General features: G+C 36.2%; 1 protein-coding gene and 1 long non-coding RNA gene across 2 annotated transcripts in view; one reads left to right on the top strand and one right to left on the bottom strand.

The window, feature by feature from the left end:
- The window catches only part of zc3h3 (zinc finger CCCH-type containing 3), an 81655-nt gene extending 72695 nt beyond the window's left edge, over positions 1–8960 (top strand). Inside the window, exons 10-12 of the mRNA XM_058778511.1 lie at positions 4829–4992; positions 5195–5364; positions 8450–8960. Of these exons, the coding sequence (XP_058634494.1) occupies positions 4829–4992; positions 5195–5364; positions 8450–8520 (405 nt within the window). The 3' untranslated portion in view covers positions 8521–8960. The remainder of the gene's footprint in view (positions 1–4828; positions 4993–5194; positions 5365–8449) is intronic.
- Positions 8961–9140: 180 nt separating this feature from the next.
- LOC131541868 (uncharacterized) lies at positions 9141–14070 on the bottom strand. Its single transcript, XR_009271607.1, has 3 exons — positions 13761–14070; positions 12616–12711; positions 9141–9217 (listed from the first exon to the last, which is right to left on the bottom strand). It is a non-coding gene; the product is annotated as an uncharacterized LOC131541868 (long non-coding RNA).
- Between the last annotated feature and the right edge of the window lie 372 nt (positions 14071–14442).

The raw sequence follows: 14442 nt of genomic DNA, 5'->3' as shown, positions 1-14442 counted from the left end.
TAAACTCATCTACATCTTAGATGGCTCTAGGGAGAGTGCAAAATTTTATTTTTGGGTGACTATTCTATTAACAGTGCATTCAGTTTCTTTATTTAAAAAGTTAGTAACACTTTACAGTAAGGTTCAGTTCATTAACGTTAATTAGGTGTCATAAACTAAAAATGAACAATACTTATACAACATTAAACAGTAACTTTGTACATGCATTTTTGTCATTTTAAATTGCATAAATGAACAATTATTGTTATTTAACATTAATTTATAATGAACATGAATTAAGTAAAACTGTACATTTATAAATGAACATTTCTGAGAAAATATATATATATATAAAAAAAAAGAAATTGTGACTAAATGCATTAAGAATTGTAGGAAAAAAATAATAACTTTGTAAAGTAATAACAAAAAGTTGTTAAATAAACTCAAATAAATTAATATAAATTATTAAAATAATAATAATAATGTCATCAGATGACTTCATGCCTAATAAAGGACTCTTAATTTCTCATGGAGTGGGTCACCTCGTGAAGGTGTCCATATTGAGATCACACAACCAACTGAATAATTATCTCTGTAAGCCCTCTGTTATCAAACAATTTTAAGACAAGTCCAAGACAACTGCCACATCCTCCAATCAAAAAATTACAGAGTACCTTTTTAACTGTAGTACCATTTTGCGTTAGACTTTAAAGCGGGAAGCTTTTGAGATGATAACATAATTTATATATGCCAGAACAAAAGTGATTTATTATTTTAAACTGACACCATGCCTCCCTTCATTGTTTTTTCTGCAGAAACTTTCATCGCCGCCCCTATCAGTTTCTTCTTCTTTGGATTTGTCTCATTCTAATGAATTGTTTCTCCGCAGTGTTTTCTGCTTTTCCCGTCTTCTCTCTTTGTCTCTGTCTGTCTCTCGCTCTGTTTTTTTTTCCCTCCATTTGTTCTTCTTTGCTTTCCCTTCATCGTAACAAATGCATTCTCTCGCTGTCAGGGCTCATTTAAATGTTTGGGGTGAGAATGAGAATATATAAGAAGAGAGATATTAATATTTATTCTATTAGCTGAAGTGCTTAGGTCTGTAATTTTGCGCCGTCCCAAAAGCACTGTCTTAGATATGATGGATAGCACACCATAATTATGGACGTGAAAAAGTGCTGATGACAGCAGTACAGGCGAGAGGCCAGCAATGGATACGCCAGCGGAGCAAGGGTTAAAGCACACTCTCATCCTCTTCATTTCTCTCTCCTATGTTCTTTTTCTCTTTTTCTGGCTCTCTCTTTCTGTCTGCCATTTCATACATTTTTCTGTCCTGTTTCTTCTTTTGTTTGCTGGTCACATCAATTCACACCTCATCCTGATCACTCTTCTTTTGATTCTCCTTCTCTTCCTCTCATCCCTCTATCACTCTGTCACTATTCTCATTTCCTAGCTCTTTATCATAGCTCACACCACCATACATTCTTTCTGTCTCTCTCTCTTTCTTGCTCTCTGTCTCAGTAATGTAAAATGTGCTGACTCTTTCTGCTTTGTGGCCAGTAGAAAGCTCTTCTAATAGGCCCCAGAGACTTCCCAGCCTTTCTTAAATCAAGTGGAAAATTGTTAACTTGCACTGATATAAAGATGTTCCATCCACTTCTCTTTTTTTCCTCTCACACTCTCCTCTTTTCCCTCTATTTTGCTGCTTTTATGTAAATTAAAATGTATGAGAGAGCGTGGTTGGGGAGGACTCGGGCTTTTGTGTTTTCTTTGCCCAGATCACAGCCGTGAACATCAAAGTTAATGAGGCTTCTCAGTACTGCGTCCACCTCCCATCAGTGGGATTTTCTTCTAATTAGATATGATTTCAAATATCCAATCAACTTATAAGTTAGGTAAGATTTATATCACCCATACTTCCACTAATTTGTAGAAATTGAATGTTGGTGGGAATGAAAGGAATGGGATAAGGACTATTTGCTTGCTCATCATACATACTAAATGTTGGTAGAAGTGTGTAGACTTTATTCTTGATCATTATTATCAGTAAAGAAAAGTATCATGAACTATTAGTAAAATATTGAAACAATAATAATGTTTGTAAAAGAACAACAATAAAAAAAAAAAAAGATTTTATTTATTTATTTTATTTTATTTTATTGTTTAAGGAATAGTTTTCCCAAAAATGAAATGGCTTTCATCATCTTTTGAAGTGTCTTTGTCCATGAAATGAAAGTCAGTGGGGTCCAAAACAATATTGGACCCAACTAACTTTCATTGTGCAGACAAAAAGACACTGAAACATTTTTTTTCGTGTGTTCTGCTGAAGAAAGAAAGGTTTGGAATAACATGAGTTTGAGTAAACGACAGTATTAATTTTGGGCTCAACTACCCAAGTAAAGCCAGACTTTGGATTTTACAGGCCAAGGACTTGTCCCACTTGGAAAGGGGATGAAAGAGGCAGGTGATTCTGTCAATACTTCCACAATAATATACTGCTGTGCAACAAAATATCAGCTCTTTCAAATAATAGAGCAGCAGACTCAACAAAAGACTCAACAGACAGCAATATGGAAATCCAAATTTTATTTACATTAGACAAAGCTCTTGAAAAAGACCTGAAAAAGATGCCATGAACCTTGCAAATTTGTGAAATTAGTCATTGTAAGAGGCCACTGTAGCAACTTGACAACTAATAGACAAAAACCTTTTTTTTCTCCTGAAAGACCGATTAAAAACTTTTGCCCCCTGAATTCAGGATGTAGCATAGCAGCCAACCAACAAGTCTGAAATTGGGGGATTCAACCAGCACTGGCCATCTTAGTGGTCAATATGCATCAAATGGTCTGTTGGTGGCTGAGAGTAGACTCAGTGGATGCAGTCAATGTTGTTGAATTATAAATGCCCCAGAGATGCCAGTGTGATAGTAGGTAAATTTCACTGCAAAACAGCCCGGGCCCATCCTAGACGCCATATTGGCCCCATTTTTTTAAGCCAACATCGAATACATTGAGTTAGCGAACACTGAAATTGCAGTGGTGTTTCTTTTAATTAAGATCATTGTAGAAGATTTTTAAAAGCAACTGAACTATTTTCTGACTTTCTGATTAGGAATACCTGTTTATATTGTGCTGTGATTGGCTGAATGATTATTCAGTTACCAGTTAGCATCTCCTATAATTGCATAAACTCATAAAAAGGAAGAAATGTCCATTAAATGTGGACTTTTTAGGGGGGAAAAGGTGATTATAACTTGACATTTTCCCCATAAATGTAATTATTTAATAATAATAGTCAGACATATAATTAATAATTGTTTGTATTGTTGTGAACCTGAAATCAGAACAGTTAGAATTACAGATGCCGTGTGATCAGATTATCCCACTTCACATCTCTTGCAATTTCTCACAATTTACACATTGGTTCTATCTGCCTCCGCCGGACCTTTGAATGATTAAAGCTCGACATGGATGTTATCAGTCAAACAAGAAACAAATGGGTGTTTAAAAAAAGAAAGGTCCCAAATGCTATTCTGAAATGGGGTGGAATTGGAATCGACTGAATTCAAGTGGCAAGGGATTTAGCAAATTGGGCCAATTAGCCATGAGTGTGGTGAGTGATGATGTTGTCTATAGGATGATTTAGGGGGCATTAGAGACCCAGATTCATTGGGTACGATAATCCAGTTACACTAGACTGTGTGTATAGATAAAATATATACTTTGTGTTTTCCGTTTAACAATAAATAAAGCAAAAGCTATCATCTTGGATTTAAAGACTCCATAGTCAGACTATACATGCCTTTTCGCAGTTAGTGACGGTCTATGACATACACTTAAATGTTTGTGTGTGTTATTTATTTTATTTTTTATTTTTTTTAATTATTATTAGTGTTAGGTTTTTTTTGTATTTTGTTGTTTTTGGTTTTCCTTTTTTTTTTTTGTTTGGTGATTCGTCTGATGTCATTTTTTGTTTTGTTTATTTTTATTTAATTTTTTGTTTGCTGTTTTGTGTTGCGTTGATTTTGTTTTGTTTTGTTTTGTTATTTTGGTTAAATAAAAATGTGGTGTCTCTGTTTCTAGACACTGAAAAAAGCAGCAATCTGATACATATGTGCGACAATGAAAAAAGTAGCACAGCTGGATTACAAAAAAATGTTTCCTGTGTGAACGGTCACTGGGGGTTTCATTTAACAAAATCTGTCTGGTTTCTGTATCTAATTTCTAAGCACCACAAGATAATAACTAATAACTGTAAATTTGGTAATTTTAGGCCGCTTGTGGCTCTGACCTGATCCCTGTTGGGTAAAGTGTCTCTGGGCGGTCTGCCCCAAGGGGTGACAGGGAGTCCACAGTGTTCCTGGACACACGATCCTTTAGCCACCCTTCCCTCCCACACACATACAGACACACTCTCTCTCTCGGTTTATTTCTGGAGCAACATGCCCCACACTCGGCCAGTCTCTCTCTCTCACTTATACACGCGTCTCGCGCTCCTCACCCCATAGTGGGGTATAATTAGCTCCTTTGACAGGTGGGAGGGATCGGGTCTCCCGAAGAATGAAGCTACCAATTTACGCCCAAATTACACGGGCACACAGACACTCTCACCTACTCTCACTTACACACACAAACACATGCTCACCTTCTCTCACATATCAGATACATGCACCTAGTGATGTGTGATCACACGCAAACACTTTTGCTAACTTCAGTGCGCTCCTACAGAGTGTGGCACACATGAAATCTCTATTTCCTTTTAACCTGACAGTTCATAACCAACCCATAAAACATCCATTGTCAATCGGAATATGAAGAAATAAAGCATTAAGAATGTTCTGCTCTCTTCACAGTGTAAGAAGAAACACACGCTGGTGTGTCCAGACTTCTCCAGTACCGGCGTGTGTCCACGTGGATCCAAATGCAAACTGCACCACAGACAGAGCTTGAAACGCTCCGGCTCTAACGCAAGCCTTGGACCGGCCAAGAAAGCTCGTACTAGAGACATTTTAAAGAGGTCAGATCTTTCTTTTTTTTTTCTCCTTTCTGTACTGTTGAAAAAAAATTATTATTATTTGAATAATATTATTATAGGGAGGCGACCTGAGTAACCATGTCAGTTTCCCATAAGCATGCTGATTATTTATAAATTCCTTTGAAAATACAATTTTTTTAATCTTAATAAAAATCTTACATTATTTGGTGTTTTGCCTTTTCAGTTCAGAGGAAGTTCAGACACAATCTACAGAGTCCATACAGGCAGATGAGGGCCCGTCCTGCTCGGGTCCTGAGAAGCTGCCTTCCTTCATCTCCTTGTCCAGCTCTCCTGACATGTCAGAGAACCCTGATACCCCAAAGGTCCCTCCTACAGCAGGCCCACAGGCCAAAGGTGTGTACTTACATGTCTACAGGACTTCAGATTTAACAGATTCAGTTTAAAATAGTGCTGTCAATCGATTAAAAAATTTAATTGCGTTAATCACAGTCATGGACTGTGAAAATCACATACAAATATCCTATCGTAATCGTGTGTTTATTATCTTATATAATCTATAGTGGCTGTTGTCATGTTTATTTCTCACGTTGTTTATGATGTTACAACCGCCTCTCCGGTCTTAAGGTGCCAGGTATACATTCCAAGTATAATACACATTAGTAAAAGGATCTATTGAAATTTTTATTTGTCTATATACACTTTGGACGGCCGCCGTACATTAAAAGTAGCCCAAAAAACCGCAACCCACGGCTCTGTAATTTTTCCCGCGACTGTATTTTCAAAATAGCCCACTTGTGCCGTTACCCTGGCAACACTGGTTCGCTGTACCCTCATCACACAATGATAGATAACCTTCCGCGCTGCGATGACAGGAAGAAGTTGGGGTCAAACCTTATCAAACAGTTAATTTGCGTAAAAAAAAATTTTAACGCGTTAAAATTTTTAGATTAATCGCATGCGTTAACGCGTTAACGTTGACACCCCTAGTATAAAATAATAATTAGAACACACAGTCGATACATTGGCCAAAGTATACGAACACTAAAGCTACACTTAATGAATAAATGTTATTGCACTAGTTAAATATAAAACCAGGTGGTACTTTAAAGAAAGCTAACAAAACATTTCACAAAAAGACATTTGTTAGCATAAATGATTGTTATTAAAAATTAAGATAAAATGTCTATAGTTAATGTGATGACAACTACACCTGATGTTACTCTGCCAGGATGCCTGTGTAAAAATTAAGGAAATTACTTAATATGCATAACAAAAATTGGAGTTATTAGAAAAATATTCCTCAGAAAAATAAACTTGGCTCTAAGAAAAGGTCTTGTGAAATTTGTTTGCAGATGCCATTTGTTTTGCATCTAATGCATTGCAATACTATATTCATATAAATTTAAAATAGGCTTGTTAAGTGTGGCTTAAGCATCCAAATATTTTTTGGGGTCACTATATATATATAAACAGTAAGGAGGTAATAAATATTTATGGAGTACGAAGTTGGGCTACTTAATACGTAGTGATGGGGTTAATAATATCGAGGGGGTTGATATTATCTAAGAGAGGGGCTACATGAGGTATATAATACTTACTGAGGGGTTACTAATATTTAGGTTTGTTGTTATGGACAGGCACAGCTGAAGCTGGCATGTCTGTCTCACTGATAGAGGATTAGTGGAGAGGGGCCCCTGTATCCTCACACACACACACACACACACAAGCCAGCCGCACCCTATGGATCAGTGTCTTTCTCTCTCCACACTCAATAAGACAAACCTGATATACTTCCCTCACACATGACATTTTTTCAGCAAGAAATGATCAACTTCTCTTAAAGGTTCTGAGAATCTGGTTCTAACTTTTTAGTATTCATCTGAACGCTTTTCAACTGTTCAGTCTTCTCCTTTCTCATGCTTTCATACTTCCTTTCTTAAATTAGTTACTGCAGAACAGAAACTGCTGTCATTAACCTCTGACTTTACATCCTAACGGTGGCTTTTCACACTCGTATGGTCATACTGAAGCATGGCATACACTCATTCTCTTCTCAATACGCAAATATTTAAAAATGTATACCTCTGTGTTTCTGATTCGTTTTAGATCATGTTCATGCATGTAAGGTTTCCTTCTATTTCTAAAGCTTTCATGAGTGATGGCAAGTATCATGTCTGCATATTTATACAAATTTATGCTTGTTATACATACACACACATCCCTCTGCCAACTTCCTGTTTCTCTCATGCCAAGTTCCAGCTCAGTTCCCCTTTGGGATCATTGATGGCAAGCCCTGTGTCTCAGATTAGCACAGGTGCCCACCAGACCACCATGGCTTTTCACATGTCACTTTCTCATCCTATTGCCTGAAATCATCTGCTGCATACAGACTGAAAAAGTGCTGCTCTCAAATTTACCTCATTATAGCATGAAGTTTAGCGAATTTGGCAATTCTGATTCAATTTGGATTCCTTAACATTTCTATTAGTTTTTTTTTTTTTTTGTTATTTTGCGGAAGAAACAATTGATAATGTTTGGAAAGCAATCTTTACTGCATTTATTATCCTCAGAAATACGTTGTCATATTATGAGATAATTTCAGATTTCAACAAAAGAGTAATAAACAAACAAACAAACAAAAATGTCTATACATGTAGGGTCCTACAGCTGTTCAAGGATTTATTGATTGATTGATTTAATCATTTATTTAATTTTCATTAATTTTTTTTTTTCGTCATTCATTTTTAAAAAATATATTATTCATTTTTAGTTACTATTATTTTTTATTTGTTATTTAAATTTCATTTTTTTTTTCAATTTTGCTTCCTAACAGGAATTGCAATTTAAAACATATTTTCAATATTATATATATTTTTTGCATTGCGGCTCTTGCTTTAAGATTTTCTTTTTCTTTTTCTTTTCTTTTCTTTTCTTTTCTTTTCTTTTCTTTTCTTTTCTTTTCTTTTCTTTTCTTTTCTTTTCTTTTCTTTTCTTTTCTTTTCTTTTCTTTTTATTCCCAACCCTGGTGAGGTTATACTGTTGCCTTCTCCTGGTTCAACCACATTCACACCAAGAGCAGTTAATTGTTACTAATGACAGTTTAACTCTCACTGTAAAGATTATGGCCGTCAAGACAAACTTCTCTGCTTTGCATAAATTAGCCCAGACTCTATGCATCACTGCCTGCATCTTCTCTTTCTCCCTCCGTCTCTGTGCTATCACTCACCCTGAGACAATCACACACTCCTGTATCACTCCTCTATCAGTAAAAACAGAGCGATACTCCTGTCATTATATAGCAGGTTCTATTTATTTCTTGTCTGTCTGTCTTGTTTTTACAAATCAAAGTTTCCTCTACTTTCACTTTTGGCTTGAGTTACTGCTGTGTAACCAAATCATAATTCACTTTCTCAAAAACAAGAAAAAACTATTGTTTCCTTGTGGAATTTTTCCCTTTTCTTTCTTCTCTCTATTACAGGAAAGCCACTACATATCAAGCCACGATTCTTATCTACAACACAGGCAGAAGGCTTGCCAAAGGAGGGCTGATGGTGGGTGTTTTATTCGGTAATAAAATTTGAAACATTTTAACTTGATTTTTACTTTTACTCCTGTTACAAAATGGTTTAGAAAGACGTCTTTACTTGAGACATTCACAGCTACTTTTTAGTGTGAAGTCACATGTTTGGTTTCAGAACTTTCGAAATGCAATTCTAAGACTTGATTAAACATTTCTCGGAATATGTTCATAAACGTTCACTGTTACAGAACTGAATTTATGCATTATAATCAAGTACTATTCTGAAAAAATGCAGACGTTCACAGTGAGTTCTTAGAGTTAGTTTCCAAATGTATATGTATATGTAATTCTCAGGGATTTTTAAAATGCCATTTCTGTAGTGGTTTGTTATGCAAAGAAATTGTATTATTTCAAATGCAAGCTTGTGAAAATGTATTTTCAAAAAGTGGAAATGACTAAATAAAATTGCTTTGTGATTTGCACGACTTTGTCTTTGCTTCTGAGCATGTTTGCATATATGGAAGATAAAATTTTTCAGTTCTTTAACCATATTTAACCAATTTTTCAGTTATTAAACCATATAACCTCACTCCCAAGTTGATTTCCGAATAGCATCCTTTAATGTGAAAAGTATCGGCATTTCACTACACGTGTTATGAGGCAGGTGGATGTGAAGAGCATCGCTCATGGCTGCATGTCGGTCACTGTAATTGAGTCTTAAGGAATCTATAGGAAACGGGGGAGAAAAGAAAACGTTACGTCTCCCTCACACTCCTCAAAACTCATTTTTCTTCTCCTCTCACTTTTTCCTCTCTAACTGCTGTCTGACCAAATCCATCACAACTAATTTCTGACAATGTCATTTTCCTTTTCTTCTCCCTGTCTTTTCCTAAAACGTGCATTTGATTGAGGATCCGTTCGTTCCTCCTCCTCCTCTCCCTCTTCTCCACCGGGTAATGTAATTAGTATGTTGAGTGTTAAACAGTGGTACAGAGAGGATGATGGGAGTTGTAATCCCTTGAACGCCCCTCACTGTGCGGAGACTGCTGATATTCAGACTATTAATGCTCCGCTGAACCAAGGCCTTGTGCTCCGTGCTCTGTGACAAACGACTGCCGGTCGCAACGGGAAACCTGGTTAACCGTCGTCGGCAGCAACGACAGGGGGCATTAATACACCGTGGCAAGGGTCTCGCTGCGGAACAGCACACACTCGCTGGCACTGACAAGCCTGCCGCCGTGTTAACGAGATAAAGGCTGTGCCCATGATGCGAGCCACGTTTACGATGACATAGAGGGATGGAGGGAAGGAAAACACTCCCTCATCTGACTTCTCTGTCTATCTTTCTCTTCTGTTTAATCGTTCATGCAGGAAGGAATACTTCATAAGAATGCATGTTGATATGGGTGTTGTAAAATCAACTAAAGTTGTCATACATCACCTAACCCCTCTTAGCTTATTTGTCTTTTTTGCATTGCGGCTCTTGCTTTCAGATTTTCTTTTTATTTTAAAGGAATGCCGGCGGAGTTCGTAGTTAAGCTCAACCGACTTGTGACATAATGTTGGTAATCAAAATAATAATAATAATAATTCATTAAAAATATAAATAATTTTGATTTGACCCTCCTTTTATTGAACAAAAGTAAGGTGATTGTATTGGAAGTAGGGCCAATCCTTAAACATTAAAATGCATTCAATTCTATAGCCACAAGATGAACAATATGCATGTTGCCATGGTTTTATTTTGACAAAATCACATAGTAATGTTTGTTGTGTAAAGTTATATCCAGTTTTGCAACTTTGTTGCCTAAATGTAATGCCTAAAACCATAAAATAAGCATTTAAATGACCATTTTTACAACTTTAAAGGTGAAATGATGCATAAGTTTTAACACAAGAGTTAACTGAAGAATATTCTGCATAATTTTGTTTACCACAAAATTTATTTTGTTTTGTCAGATATAAGTCTGTGAATGAAAAACTTCACATAAAATGATTTTGGCAACTTTAATGTTAAAATACAGTTTCAAATATATAGCCACAAAACATAAAAAAATATGTTTAACAAAATTAACATGATTTCAGTTTGACGAAATCACTTACTAACGTTTGCGGTGTAAAGTTATGTTCAGTTTTACAACTTTTCTGCCAAAACATAATGCTTAAAAACCTATAATAACCATTAAAATTACATTTTGTACAACATTACTACTCAAATAGTATATACAATTTAACACGAGTAGGTCTAAATGCTTTTTTAAAATGTTATGCTTCATAATTCTGCTTTTAAATCCTCCAAAAAAATTGCCTTATTCACTTTTATTAATCACTTACTAAACTTTGATGTGTAAAGTTCAGTTTTACAACTTTGTTGCATGAATGTAAAGCATCAAATCAGAAAATACCATTAAAATTACAATTTAAACAACTTTACAACTCAAATAATACATAAGTTTAGAGTTAAAGGCTGTTTTTTTTTTTATTATTATAGGCTTCACATCTCTAGTTTTAAAATTCTACAAAACTTGCCTTATTTACTTCCATTGTGCTTCACCGTTACCACATTTTTATATTTATTTTAATAAAACAAAGGACATAGAACTGTCTTTTTCCCCATATAACATCCATTAAAGTTGCCAAAATAAATTGATGTGATTTTTTTTTTTTTTCATTCAGATGCAACATCATGCAGAAAGATCTTGTTCTTCATCCTTCATTCAGTATTTTTTTTTTTTAAGTAATTTTCTTTTTATTTAACATTCAGTGTTTAATGTCAAATCAAACAACCCCTAAATTAATTACTATAGAACTTCAGTTAGTACAGTAAAGTCATAACCTTTGATTTGTACAGAAAGGTGGAAAAAGATGTGAGGTGTGATGCATATATCCGTATTCATGATGCTCTTTAACTATGGTCACTGTTATCTGCATGGGAAGAGAAAGAGAAATTCATGGAGCAATCACTCTTTCTTTCTCTCACCCTCTCCTTCCCTCTTGTTCTCTCGCTCTGACGGCGAGGATGTAAGTGCCTTAGACAGATGTCTGCTGCCGCTTGTCTCAAAGCTCAACGCGAGCTGCTGAGCTCTGCAAACTCTAATTAAGATCAATATTTCAATTTTTAGTAAAAGCGCATGTGAAAGAGAACGAAGGAAGAGAGCGAGAGAGAAAGGAGGAAAACACATTCACATTTTTTCGAGGACAATCTCACTTGAATGAGAAAAGGAAAGAATGAAAGGTCAAGTGTAATTTTTCTCTACCTCAATAGATCGCCTAGGCATAAAAAAGACAAACTTGTTACAGCTCAGCAAAGACTCCAGCCCATCAATAAAGATCATACTTCCACTGCAAGTAGTTAGTCATTAGTATATCTGTCCTCTGTCCTTTTTTCCTCCTGCTCTCTTTTTCCAATCTTTCTGCTTGTGCTTTATTGCTGTTTATCTTTTTTGCTATTTTTCGTCTGCCATTTTTAAAGCTCTGAGTTTTAGTACGTTTTTAAAAATCTCTTCCTGTGCCCATTTCCATTTCTCTTTAACGTGCTCTTTTTTGTCGTCTTGCTCTTTCTAACTCACTTTTTTCGCTGAGAACTTCATAGAACTTTGTATACTTGTTAGTTTGAATTTAGTCAAACGATTACTGCTGAGTCTTTGAACGGGCATTTGTGAGATTTTGAGGCCCACAAAAACCTCCTTTCCAAACCTTCTTCCGATAACCCCTTACTCCACCTCGCACCTCTCAACTATTTTGGCTAAAGAGGGGTTAACCGGACAAATCCGTCTCAGTCATTTCCACAGATGTCTAGTCCAAACCCCCCTTCTCTCTTTCACACTATCATACTCTTTTTCTCCTTGGACGTGCTGATGTCCATTTTGCTTAAATCGGTAGAACTGCACCAGCAGCTAACTCCCAATATGCAAAGGCACAATGAAAGCCCTGACTTCAAAATTTATGTCTCAAGCCCTCGGCCACATCCACACCCACCCACCTCCGCTCACTGAATGGACGATGGCAGATCTTCTTAAATGTGGCATTTTCAAAGCGGACTGCTTAGCTTGGACTTTGAGGTCCACTCGTGCTTATTTGATAAAACCTCCATAATGACTTAGCGCACCTTCAACTTCAAATACCTTGATATGATTTGTCCCGTCCTCTTAGGCTTTTCTTTTTTCCCCTCCGTTGGCAGATTTGAGCCTCAAGCGTGTCTATATTTCACTCATTGGCACCTGGAAAGAAAGTCTTAGCATGTTACATAAAGTTAGCAGAGGTCTCAGATGTAGTAAGAAGTAAGTTATACAGCAGATTTTATTTTGATAATTGATACTGAAGCCTAGAAAATACATATTAATACAAACTGGTAAGTATTAAGTATCTGAGCCAATTACAGACTGAGTACCGCATATGGATGTAAAGACCTGTCAAACAGTGATTAAGGGAATAGTTCACCCAAAAATGAAAATTTGCTGAAAATTCACTCACCCTCATGCCATCCAGAATGTAGGTGAGTTTTTTCTTCATTGGAACAGATTTAGAGAAATTTAGCATTATATCACTTCCTCACCAATGGATTATCTGCAGTGAATGGGTGCCGTCAGAATAAGAGTTCATAAAAGCATCACAATAATCCACACGACTGTCCATCAATTAATGTCTTACTAAGTGAAAAGATGCATTTTTGTAAAAAACAAAAACAAATGAATGATTAAGGCATTTTAACTTTACACTGTTGCAAAATAACAGTCCATAATCCTTTGAAATCCAGTGGGAAAAGTCCATTCCCTGATGTTCTCTCACATCAAAATTAGACATAGTTGTTCTGAACTATTTTGGCTTATAAACCATAAACAGTGCTTGATCTGTGCTTATTTCTCTCCAGATTCAGATAAGACAACTTTTTCATTGGAGAAAGCAATATTATGGATAGACAACTCATATTTTAGCCAAGAGCAACACAGCTTTTGCTTCACAAGACATTAATTGATGGACTGGAGTCCTGCATGTATCAGCTGTTTTGACCCTCATTCTGGCGGCACCCATTCACTGCAGAAAATCCATTGCCGAGCAAGTGATGTTATGCTAAAGTCCTCAGATCTGATCCTATGAAGAAAAACATATCTACATCTCGGATGGTCTGAGGGTGAGTACATTTTCATTTTAGTTGAACTATTCTTTTAAGTGTCTCTCATTATGTCTTTCTCTCTCTTTTATTTTAACAAAGCACTATAATAATATTTCAAACATTTTTATATTGATCTACATTCCTAGGTGTCCTTACACTGCAATAAGGATCCGGCCTCGCATAGGGTGCTAGACTGACCCTCATCTTTGGGTTCTTTCTTTAGCGCGAGACTGGCTCCTCTGATTAAGACATATGCTGTGGTGATGAAGGCGCGCGCTGCGTGGGGCTTAATTATTTGTCGATCCGCGCAGATGAGTCGAGATGCAATTAGAGGTTAATTGCGAAAGAAATCCGGAGCGTGGCTGGCACTGGCGAGGCAGATCATAATTAACTCACCCGCACAAATTGCGCATTTTTCCCTATCCGGCGGAAATGTGGATTGATTTTATTGCAGGATCACGCGTTATTGAGTTCATCACCGCCTATAGGTCATAAGCAGGGAGGAAAGTTGCGCTTGTGTTATCCTATCAGATCAATACACTGAATGGCTGTTCATGGGGTTACGGCACATTGAGGAAATATGCAGTTTAATACATAATTATCTAATCAATTTAAACTTTAAACGGTCTGTCCAAACACAGTAGGGTTCTTGTAGAATAATTATCCTGTCATCTATCTCCTGGATTCTAAAGGATGGCTCGCTTTTGATAAATTAATAAGTAGGCTAAATAATAGCAAATAATTCATTGTTAATAAATAGTTGTGAAAGGAAATGTGATGCATAATTAGTTTATTGCTCTGAATTGTCGTTGCACTTGAGTTTATTGAATCACATTTA

The sequence above is a fragment of the Onychostoma macrolepis genome, chromosome 06 (genome assembly GCF_012432095.1).
Source record: "Onychostoma macrolepis isolate SWU-2019 chromosome 06, ASM1243209v1, whole genome shotgun sequence".
Lineage (NCBI taxonomy): Eukaryota > Metazoa > Chordata > Actinopteri > Cypriniformes > Cyprinidae > Onychostoma > Onychostoma macrolepis.
The sequence above is the reverse complement of the archived record's forward strand: the minus strand, read 5'-3'. Positions and strand labels throughout refer to the sequence as shown.